At 34.0% G+C, this 12,555-nt stretch overlaps 1 protein-coding gene across 3 annotated transcripts in view; it reads left to right on the forward strand.

Moving 5' to 3' along the window:
* LOC146541338 (uncharacterized) overlaps window positions 1-12,555 on the forward strand; it is a 98,327-nt gene that overhangs the window by 71,538 nt on the left and 14,234 nt on the right. For all 3 annotated transcript variants that reach the window (XM_085207347.1, XM_085207339.1, XM_085207357.1), the window contains exons 5-13: window positions 780-986; window positions 1,463-1,591; window positions 1,870-1,987; window positions 2,060-2,734; window positions 3,028-4,574; window positions 4,757-4,899; window positions 5,319-5,516; window positions 6,290-6,416; window positions 8,244-8,431. In XM_085207347.1, coding sequence (XP_085063473.1) covers window positions 780-986; window positions 1,463-1,591; window positions 1,870-1,987; window positions 2,060-2,734; window positions 3,028-4,574; window positions 4,757-4,899; window positions 5,319-5,516; window positions 6,290-6,416; window positions 8,244-8,431 — 3,332 coding nt within the window. The remainder of the gene's footprint in view (window positions 1-779; window positions 987-1,462; window positions 1,592-1,869; window positions 1,988-2,059; window positions 2,735-3,027; window positions 4,575-4,756; window positions 4,900-5,318; window positions 5,517-6,289; window positions 6,417-8,243; window positions 8,432-12,555) is intronic.

Consider the following 12,555-nt stretch of genomic DNA (forward strand, 5'->3'; position numbering starts at 1 on the left):
GGCAGTGTGCGGGATGCAGCGTAAAGCTGTAAAAAATATAATATATACGTATCTACTACATACAAATGCTAAAAATTACTTAAAGGAACCAAGACTATTATTTATAACTGAATTCTCTCCAAGAAGAAACAGAATCTAAAAACGTTTTTTTTATCCCAAGTATGCAATAAAAATAAATTCAACCGTGGGATATAAGATCAATCAACTTCATAGTTATCCTCTAATCCAGTTCTAATGACGCAGCAAGAGGAAATGTTCTCGAGGCAAGTCGGGTTCCAGAGGAAATGAGTTCAATTTAACATTATCTCGGGGAATTGACTGCCGTGTCCTCGTCGTCGGTTACGTTAAATTGTTATATTCACAGTACGTAAAACAGGATTGATTTAGGATAGGGATAATATATTAAAATGTAGGCGTTTATAGTGTGCCCCTCAGTAAGTTATTGTATTTAATTAATCTGTAATATTCTCTACATTATTGGTATATTTTTTCAGCTTCACGATGTATCTTGCTTACAGTAGGGTAAGCAGAGGAAACCTAGTTTTAAGATACTTCTTTCCCCATTGTCCGCCGAATTCTGGAGGCATTGCGTGTTGAGTTGTGGAACTCAACGACGCGCTTTGCCTCGACACCACAGCCTGTCACGTTTACAGTCACACGCCTGTGCCCCTGCGCCACGACTGGCCTCGAATTAATTATTAATTTAAAGTTATTATATCAAAAATCTATTAGTAATATGCTAATGTTTAAAAGTAACGTAAATTATTTACTATTTACAGAGGGTGCGACGACGTACAGCGTTCTTTGGAGCTACTAGATCAAGTGCTAAGTGAATACGACGAAGGAGAACCGCGGTCGCTGGAGGTGCGTGCGCCACCCACGCCAGCCACCCCGGCAACCCCTGCAACACCGGCCACCGACGACGACTCACCACTCGCGGGGCACACTTCCGAGGATGATGGATATATGAGCATGAACGGCAGACGGTACGTACGAGTTATGTGTCTACTTCTTGAACTAAATTGCGTGCTTTGAAACGATGAAAAATGTTAAATAGGAAGGATAAAATCAAAATAATTAAATTTAGGTTACATGAGTAAGAGCATGATTTTCTAAACTTCACGCTTTATTCTGCACTTAGCATGGTAGGCAGAGAGAAACTAGCATTAAGAGGTAAGGCATCGTTCCTCAGTTTCCGCAGAATCTTCCATATATTGCGTGTTGAGTGGCAGAACTTTATGCTACGCTTTGTCTTGTTATCAGAGCAGTGAAATGATAATCTTAAGTAAACTCGAACTACAACCGTCTTGTTTTGAGTCACACATATTGCCACTAAGCCATCATGGACTCAATTAGAATGACTTTGAAATTCAAAACCTATATATCGTGACATAGTAGGTACTACAATATTTGTAGCAAAATGACTCAACTTATAAAACAAAATCATATTGTAATTTTACAGAGCGAAATTCGCGCTAGGATTCCGACCCACCGAGGAACGTGAGGAGGGTTCGCCACCGGATCCACCATCTCCGCATTCACCGCCGCCACCAGAAGAAGCCCAAAGAATAATTTCTACATTATTACCAAAGTAACTATCGTAATTGAAATATTACTTCTGTTTTAGGCTAAGTAATAAATTTATATAAAATATATTATGTAATACTATATAGTATATATTTTACACACTATCACATTTCTAATACATTTGTAAGCCATCCAAATATGTGAGCCCCGCAAGTGGTTAATGTTAAGTAAAATTTATCACGGAAAGCTAATCAAAACAATATATTTAATAATAATAACGTCTGAAATATTTATAATTGGCATGATCTACTAATTAATAATATCAATTAATATATTTTTCAGAGTATCGCCTGCGAATTCTGCAAAGCGAACCATTTCAGTTGAACAATGCGAAGCTGAAGAGAAATTGGATTCTCTTATAAGTATAAACGGAGTTACAACTGCAACTCAAACTACATTTGTAAGCAAATTTATGGTTTTCCTTAATTTAGATATAAATAAAAAAAATAATTACTTTTCTTTTTCGTTTTAGCCTAAAACCAGACATCAAAGGCCGTATGGATGGGATAAAGAAATAGAAACAAATGGTTTCCAATTACAGCAACCGCCTGTACATCCATATAAATTTTCGTCGTTGCAACACGGAGCACGACCAAATAATCCAGAAATCATACCAACTTGGCTTCCGCCAAGACATTCGGCTCCACCTGTTAATCTTAAAAAATCTCCTAGTTTTGAAAATCCACCCGTATTTCCATTTATGGGTTTTTCTAGTGAATTTAATGACAAACCTTATAATGAACATCCAGTAACAATTTACCCTGGACCTAATATACAATACAATCGACAGTCACATTCCCCGACATACAAAATATCTCCTTCAAACAACAAAAGCATAGACAAAAAGAACAGTATGAAGCGTGATAGTAGATCTGATGGGGAAATGTTGTCACCAAAGAGTAAAATACCTCCTCGTACTCTCGCCAGTTCTATGGAAAGGCATAGAGAAGTGTGTAGAGGATCTTCCGAGGATATAATGGATTGCAAGAGAGGTGACGATATAAACGACGAAGAACACTTTTCAGATGATTCATTAGAATCTTTTCCACCTCCTCCCGCAGTGAGCACGCCTTCGAAACGTAATTCCATAGCCTGGGAAGTGTCTCTCGATGGTGACGATCCTCTTCTCACACCAGGCAGTACAAAGGTATTATTTTCACTGTTTAATAATTTATGATAATAATAGCATTACTTAGTTTCCGCGTAAATCTGAGTTCCGAAAGTTTAATTTTATGAAATATTCACCCAGTAATAGTAGTAAATAGTAACATATAGTAGTACAACATTTTATTTTATATTGCTATATGTTATATTTCTCAGTATGTGCCGATTATAAAAAAACGTTATGTGACTAAGATCAATTTGTTCCTTCGAATTATCCAGAACATGAAAAAAAAACTTTGAAACCAATTTATATAATAAAATTATTGTATATTACAGGTCATTGGACGACGAAGAAGAAAATCTGGGGATCAGTCGCACTCAAGCACAAGTTCAATTCCACAAAGATTAGATGAAGATTGGGGAGAAGAATACTGGCCTCCACCGCCACCAATTTCTCAATGTGAACCACTCGCGTCTCCTATTTCAGATGCAGAACCAGAACATCGCCGTACACAAGATTTAGCGTGTGGCACATATGTCATTCGTAAGGGAAAAAATAGAAAACAATTACCCGCTCTTAATAAAAATAGTAGTAACAAACCCCAAAATTCCAATAATCTCTCACAAAGTCAAAGCTTAAATAGAAGTATTGATAAATCTATAGACGGATCTAGTATTTCTATAAGTGGTTCAGGATCTGTGGGTTCCTATAATTCTAGGCCGAGTTCGGACTTAAGCTTACCTCAATCAAGATATAGTGCTGACTTAAATTCAAGATTGAGCCGTGAACTTAATACACCTAACTCAAGATATAGCATCGACCTTTGCACTCCAAATTCTAGATTAAGTAAAGAAATAACTTCACCTAAGTCGAGGTTAAGTTTAGATCTCAATAACGCCCAAGAAAGATTCAACCCAGAATATTATGGTCATAGTCCTAAAAGTAGACAATGTGACAAAGGTATTCCTAAAAGTAGTACTCAAAGTAAATTATCTCCACAGAGTAGGTTTACAGATTTCAAAAAATATTCTTCTACATTCGATAATATTCAATCCCTAATAAAAGAAGGAAAAGTTGAGGAAACTCTCCAAACAGAATGCAATGAAACCGTGGGTGAGCTTACAACAGTACCTCCTAATATGGTTCGTGTCATATCCCTCCCGAGTCTCGGAGCAGAAGATAGCAATAGTGCAAGTCGCCAAGCTCTTATAACTACCGTCGAAGAAGAAGAAGACCAAGAAAGTGGTGAACCAGATTCTAGTGGAGAAACTTCACCACTACGCAAAATCGAAAACAATATTAGCGCCATATTAAGCCAAGGTCGGGACCAAAAACATTTTACACCTTACATACCAAAAGACTGGAATATCCATAAGGATGAATACTGTGATGATATATCTAAAGATATCTTAGAAAGCAATTTCCGCTATAACTCTAGAGAAAAACAAAAAAGGCATGACATACAAAAATCGTCTAGCCATAATGAAATACAAAATCAGAGGTCAATAGAGCGTCGCGATCGATCGTCAGGTAGGAGGTCAAACAGCATGCATAAATCAACGAGCGCCAAAGACGTGCCAGTAAGTTTGATGCGACAGCCCTCGTCCTCAGATTCGGCAGTGTCTAGTGGAGGCGATTTTCCCGTCAATGTACAAATTGTGGAACATCCCTACAGACATAATCAGCTGCCTTCTTCGCCGAGTATGGGCCACGAAATGGGACCATTACCACAAACTCCAGAATCTCCTAAATTTCCACCTTTACCCCCATCACCAGTACAAGAAGTAGATGATGAATATACGGAAATTATGCAGCCAACAAGTAGACGACATGGGAAGAAAGCTGACACACTCCCAACACCTACCATGGAATCTAGAAGGAGGTAAAATATATTTTTAATTAAAATATTTTTTATATGTACAGGATATCGTTAAATTACTGCTAAACTATTTTTAACAGTTATATAAAAAAGGAGTGCAGAATGCTAATAAAATTTTAAATAATGCTTAATTATTAATATCAAACTTATGTTATCCCGTAGTAAAATGACATTTTATATAACAGGCCTTCAGAACCCCCAGCAGTGCCGCCGCATCGTGACACAACAAACAGCCTTAAGACGAGATCCATGGAAACCAGCTATAACAAAAATAGAAGAAATAGCAATTTCAAAACTGGCTCTACTGATAGGAGAACATTACCAACTGGTAAGATTTTTGTAGTTTTACAGACTTTGTATTACTTGTACATATTGAAGGAACTTACTTAATTCTCAAATGACGACGAAAATAAAATTTAACATGTTTGAATAAATCAATATAAAAGATAAGTTTTCACATAACAATTTTTCAGAACAATATCCTCGATTGTTTTTCATTAAACGTGATTTTTGCTCAAAGGTGCCCTTTTATTCAACACACAATAAGCAAAGAACTAAATATAACTTAAATTTGATTGAAATAGATAGATTTATACATTAAAGATGTATAATAACCAACAACGTTTTACCTTCTATTATAATTATTTTAACTAAAATGAAGGATAGTATAGTCGACAAGTAGTAACCGCCCTGAAGAATTCCCCAAATTTAATATTTTTTATATTAACAATTAGTTTTATATTTCAGACACAGGGGCAAGTGGTGCGAGACGGAGAACGTTGCAGCGTCAAAACAGAGAGACCAACGTGCGCGGTCAGCTGCAAACTTCAGCGAGTTTGCCCGAGACGCCGGTGTTCGCTCGAGGTTGCGACGTTCCGCGCACGCCACCCAGGAACTCTACTGGCCCGCCACGAAATAACACCATGAGTTCCATACAAACGATAGGTTGGTTTTACATAATCTTTTGTTATTAAACATCAATCAAGATATCTTAAGAATTTTGGAGAAAAATAATTAAAAGCTGTATTTAATTCAAAATTTCTAACAAGCACATTTTACCTAACTGCGCGATACAAAGGAAAATAATGTGTTTATGTAATTATGTATGTGTTTTAATGTGGCGTTGGTTAAACGCCTTGGCTGATTTTGATGATTCTTACGACAATCGATTCCTTTTTTTCCTTGCGAGTGTCGCTTAACTCATGACAATAATCAGAACTGAACAGAACTGATCATGGCGAAGACCAGTGGCCATATTGTCAAAATAAAACATATATCGACGAACTATGTCATATAGGGTATCGTCGAATACGAATATTCAAAAACGATTGCTAGGTTTCTTTCATAATTTTCCATTTAAGTAGCGGTCCAGGTTATATAACTAAAATTCAAATCACCAAGATATAAGGGGTATTCGAAGTTAATAAATCGTAGCAATAAAATCTTCATGAAAAAAACATATAAAACTTATTATAGGTAATTGGCTGAAGAAAAATTTGCGGCTGTTAATCCAAATGAACGAAATCAAAATTACCTGGTGGAATAAAACAACATATCCTTGAATTCCTCGAATGAATGTCTCGAAAATTGTATGGATCCATACTCCAGTTCGGAGTATCTTAACCTTACTAAGCAGGATAAAATGAGAAAATGAATAATCTTATAAATTGTTTAAAATTAAATAAATATTATACTTAATTTATAATATTTTAACCCAGGAAGCAGTGCAACATTAGGAGGCTACGGACGAGGTTCTATAATGGGAGCGTCAGGGGTGTGTACCGGCGCTGACCTCCTCCGCCTCGGCGGACCTCCGCGCGGCTGGTACCCCCGACAACGAAATAGGTAATAAATTTAAATAATTTCCTATTTTTGTGTAAATTACCTACATATAAAAAATATTACTCCTTTCTAAACTAGTTTAAAGAAAAATGTATTAACAGAAAAAAAAACTATTATAAACAGGATCAATCACCGATATTTAGTAAGAATACATTTTAATGAAATCCAACGTTTAGAACACTTTGCTGTGTTCTAGTAGTATATTATGCTAGTAGTATAATTACGTGGTTAAATAAACTTAAAAAAAATTGCTTTGCTGCATTTAATAATCTGTAAAAATCGCGAAAATCAATAATCAATCAATCAATAATCATCGAATTATTTTTCTCGCTCTGGTAACAAGACAAAATGCTATTTTGAATTCCGCCACTCGATAGTGAGTTTTTTAATACTAGGTTCCCTAACTCTAACCAGTGTATGCGGGATACAGTAAGTAAAAAATATTAAAGGAATACGTACTAAAATCCGTTAAGATTAAGCGCAAAGATGGTAGCTTATGTATGATTGCACTATGGCATTGAAATGACCATATGCATCTCACGAACTACACACATCACGTGCATTACATTTCTTATAAATGGTTACTTCTTGCACAATTATTCACATCTGGTTTTTCTAATTTATGTTAATTTATAACAGTTTTCTGATATAACAAATATAACGTGATAAATAAAGAAATTAAAACTTGGGTAAATTAATTGCCTATAACTTAATCTCGTAAATAAAATAATAATATACGTAGGTGTCCTAAAAATATTGCAAAACATATATTTCTCGAATTGAAGAATAAATATAAAACGTGAAAAGGATAAGCATTGTTGTATCATTTAATGTAAATTAGTATGGAAAAATCTTACATGTTATACATAAGGTAATAGACGTCATTAACATTCCTCAGCAACGTAAGCAAATAATGCGTTCTGCTAAAATAAATTTATTTTCTGTTAATGTATAAAGTAATTTAAAAAAATGTTATAAATTTTCTATTATGTATTAAATAATCTAACGTCACGTCCGGATTCTATTTTTAGTTATTTTTTTACCGACTTCCGTAAGGAGGATCATCAAATTGACTGTATTTTTTTAGGTTTGTTACCTCAGACTGACTAACTGATTTTTGACTGGTTAAACCGATTTTGGTGATTATTTTTTTATTTGAAAGCTGGTGCTTCCCGTGGAGACTCAGTAATTTATTTCATTTCTGACAATGTTATCTATGAGAAAATCACCTACCTAAGTCTTAAATTTGGTTTAAGTACGTGCGCGACAAATAAGCTATTCGTCACTCAATATCACGACAACCGATTTCGATGATTGGACTTACATTACTTTCTAAATAAATGGTCCAACTAATATGTATACAGTCGCAAAGGTGCTGCGATTAGGTCATTTTATTTTTTTATATCGGACTCTCATAACGAAAATATTAACAATTTGTAGGATAATATTGGTAATATTAAATACAATTTGTATTATTACAAACATTTTCAAAAAGTGAAAATGTTTATGTTTGCAATCATAAGATTAAAGAAGACAGCAAATTAAAAGAAGAAGAAATATATTTTAAAATATTCTCTTCTTCTTCCTGGCATTACTATATACTTAACTAACTCCAATTTGCACGGTCTTTAGGTCCTCGGTGGACCTTTTCCACCACCAACCACCTTTTACCAAGAAATAAACTTTAAAATATATTATGTAGATATAAATTTTGTCGTCTTCTGCACTAACACAAATATGCTGGCAAAATATAATATTAAAAACAATATAATTTCGCAGGTATATCTATCGACAGAATACTTCAAACTTTATTTTTTATAATTGTAACAGGCCAGCTTCAACAGAGCACTTGGACAGAATAACGACGTCGTCTAAGATGGCCTCCGACCATCCTGTATCATGGGACAACTCGGGTGCTCGCAAACCCCTCACATTGCCACCGAACCTAACGCCCAAGTTCTTCCAGAAGTCGCCAAGAGAAGCACTGAGAAGAGTCACAAGCTTACTTATACGAAAAGGTAAAATATTTTTTTAAACATTTTTATTATACAGGAATTAGTATATCTTTCGAGCCATAGTCTAATCTGGATGGATATAAATAAATTTCATTAGGAATCATTAAAATGCTCCCATAGTAATTCTACAGTACTGTTGTGGTGGGTCTGATCATTTACGTGGACAGTGCCGTATAAAAGAAGGGAAGGGGGACTGTGTGTCATCGAGTTTCGCCGCCGCGGCATTTAGCTCCGCCACAGATGGAACGGAATGTCTTAACACTAGGTTCCCTCTGGCTACTCTGCTGTTTGCGTGCATTTATACATTGAATATATAACATACTTACGAGAAAGTTTCTTTTACGTATATTGTTTCTTTCAACTGCTGCTTCAATTTAAAATATTTTTTATTCTATATAAGTACTTAGCGATTAGTAACATTCAATGTAATAGTAGAATGTAAAATAACGCTTATTCAAATAAAATATGAAATTGGAAAATTTTAAATTCATGGAAATAGTACCTATATCTCGAATAATCAGCAAGTGGAAATAAACAAATAATAATCTTTATGTTCGTATTAACCAATTTTACAATTTGTCATATCTAATCTAATTAAATCACTATTAGGTGAATCATATTTAGCTTTAGATTATCATGCATATTTATATCCTTTTTTAACGAATTAAGGAGTGTCTACTTTAACTACTTAGTTACCTAGTTTAGTAAAGAGCAGCCGACTTGAAAGAACTACTACTCGAGTTAACTCGAGTTAAAAAAGTTGAACTCGAGTAGAGTAGCACCGACCGACGATATGAGCTCTACAGTTACATTGTCTCTGTTCTCTCTTCCATGTCTATCTTCCGGTATGTCTATAGTTTCTTTAAAACATTGAAAATGCAACAAAAATCTTTTCCACCTTGAAAGCATTTAAAAGCAACTGAAATGTATACTAAAGTAAAAAAATTAGAATGTAATTTTTAAATTTCTTACCAGTTATTTCACAAATTGACCTACATAAATAAAAAAACGCGATCCGATTAACCTCTACAATTATATATTCTTACCATTCTGCGTTCCTCTTAAGGAATTTCCGTTACACGTAGAACTATACTAGTTTCAAGCTACCCTGTACTACTGGACATTGTTAAATACATTCTTCATTTATCGAACTTCTTGTTAGTTACCGAGTTATTCGTGATAAAATGTGTGAGAAGTATATTTATTTAGTAAAGGAAATAATAAGAAATAGTATCCATTATAAACGTAATAAGAATATAATATCCTAACATTGTATCAAAAATCATAATAATAAAAAAATAGAACTGAAACAATTAATTAAAATTTATTTTTAGTTCTCACTGTCGCTCATAGATGGCGCTAGGTTAACAGATCCATAATTACACATTGCACTAGAAAATTTTACACATTTGTATAATACTTTTTAATGTGTATAATAATTTTAATTGTTTTATAAAACAACGATATATTGTTATATGTTAAATATATGGAATTAGACCGCACCCTATCGCTTACATGAAATTTTCCCAATATAACATTTCCAACATTTGATAACTTACTAATATATTTCAAATATGTATTTAGAGTAAGAAAGTCACTACTGTTTCTATAATTAATTTTATATTTATCAATTAAACAATTAAATTAAATTATTTTAAATTTTAATTATGTACGTCCATATATCTTTTTGCATTAAACAGACACATGTGCTTCTCAAAGAAGACTATCAATTCGTTTGTGGGCTTAAATAGGTACTGTAATTGTTCCAATCTAAATAACAAACCTACACGTTCGTCCCGCGGAACAATAACACAATAAGGCGCTAACAATCGGTTGGGGGACCTCAAAAGTTCGGCTGCACAATAGCATCCCGCATACAATGGTGACTCTGGTACCTGCGACATCAATATGTGCATAATAGTGAGCGTGCAGTGAATCAGCCGTCGTCAGCCGCTGCTCAGAGCTCGTGACTCACCTCGTGACATACCGCGGGGGAGACGCCAGTACAGCCATATCCCTTGATTAAAGGATAACCGAAATATTTATATATATTATTATTTTTGATTTAAGCTTCATTTATCTCTTTTAAGTTACAATAAATTATCGTTTCAAACCACAGTCGTATCGCCACAGAATAGTCATGTGCCCATCCCAGAAATTTTATAACAAAAAATTAACCCTGAAAAAAAACCTTGATACGAACAAATCTGTTCTAAAGTCCAAGTCCTCTTGGAAAATTTCTCTAGATACGCCCATGAATGTGTATTATGTAGGTAGGTATATTAAATTACGCAGGATATATAACAGTTTTGAAAGGCTTACTGACTTGTTGGGACTTAATGTTCTACGTACAAAAAGCGTATGTCCGCAAACCGGTCGCTGCCAAAGATGGCAACTGGCCGGGCTTTGAGGCCGCGCGGCCGCCCTACATATGACCACTCACAGTACAATGTTACTACTCTCATAGAAATGCTCATTACTCAGACATGCTAGGTGTAATTGTTAATTCGAATTATATGCAACTTTCACTAAAGTACTAAACGAAAACTTTCATCGAGATGTATTCTCGTAGTAAGTAAATTCTTTGGATGTAGGCCAGCACCAATTTATTAAAATGTTTTGAAATATATTTTGCTTATATTTTACTAGAAAAAAAGTAGTTTAAATAGATTTTAGGTATTCTTTAATAATATATGATCATATGTTTTATTTATTTGAAATGAGTATTACTTATACGTAGATACTTACATATATCTAAAAAGTAAAAACTAAAATAACATAATTTGCTATTATCCAGTATTGAGATAATATAATTGTATCTAATGGCTATATATTTCGAAGTACTTATTTTCTTATCGTTCATTTCCAATTCATATGGCTGATAATGTCCAACATCACTTACATGATAATATGGGGGTAAATAGGGGGTTAATATATTTACATACCTAATATACCTTCAGACATCCTCACAGCGTAAACTGAAGACTAGTAGACTGTAGACTGTAGAAGACTACTAAATGTTAATTTCTGTTTCAATAACAACAAACACAAATAAAAATATTTTTATTTTAATATTTTTTTATATAAACGTAGACCTACCCAAGTCTAAGCATAGTTCATACTAATATTATAAATGTGAATATAATTATGTAAGTTTGTTTGTTAGGCATTCATGCGACAACTATTTAACTGACTATCAAGAACCTTTGTACACATATTTGTTGTGGTATTAGAAAGGACATAAGAAACTTTTTATTAACAATAATTTTATTAAAATATTATCCTTTGATTAAAATAAATTTAGTTAGAATTAAAATTGTATGTTTAATTAAATTCTATACTAAGACCTAGTAATACGTTTATAAGAATTGTAAAAATGGCTTCCCCTATATTCATTATTCTGGTGCTGGTCCCTTCTGCGCATTGTCGGCAGCTCGCGGCGCGCATGCAAATGGCGACACATCCGTCTCCGACCAAATCTATGACTACATCCGGTCGATGGAGCGATACACCTACCTAACGTAAAAGCTTCTAGTATTACATTCTTGAATCTACGTGACAGTTATTATAACTGAAAGAAAGCGATTCGTTTTTAATACTTGAAATTAATTAATCATAAAATTAGACTTGTACAGCTATTAAATTTAATCTGGAAAGAAATGGAATAGTAACAGTAGTTTAATTCATAATGTATGTTGATGTGAACTCAAGTGCGGGGTTTAAAGGAGGACGACGTAAAAGCTTTTATGGTCATGACTGTCGTCAGCCATCAGTACAGACTACAGTACCATATGGTGCGATACTGACGCGTATAAAACCCATTCATTCTTTTCTTTGGTGGTACTGTATTTAGTACTCGAACTTCCAAACAGTACAATAAAAAATTAACCTTAAAAATATTATACTGAAAAAAATGAATAGACGCTTTATTCTATAATATTTATTTTATAGTAATAACCTTCAAATTAGCTTACTCTTGCAAAAATATATATTGTACGTGACATTACTAAGCTTAACCTTAGGGTATCCTTTCGTATCACACGCTCGAGTAAGGCCTCGTAGTAATTCAATATGGCCAAGCGCCACGCTCGAAAGCATTATAGCTCTTTGTGTAATGACGACAAAAG

This window comes from Heliconius melpomene, chromosome 1 (genome assembly GCF_056956725.1).
Source record: "Heliconius melpomene rosina isolate 202511_hmr_F chromosome 1, ASM5695672v1, whole genome shotgun sequence".
Classification (NCBI taxonomy): Eukaryota; Metazoa; Arthropoda; class Insecta; order Lepidoptera; family Nymphalidae; genus Heliconius; species Heliconius melpomene.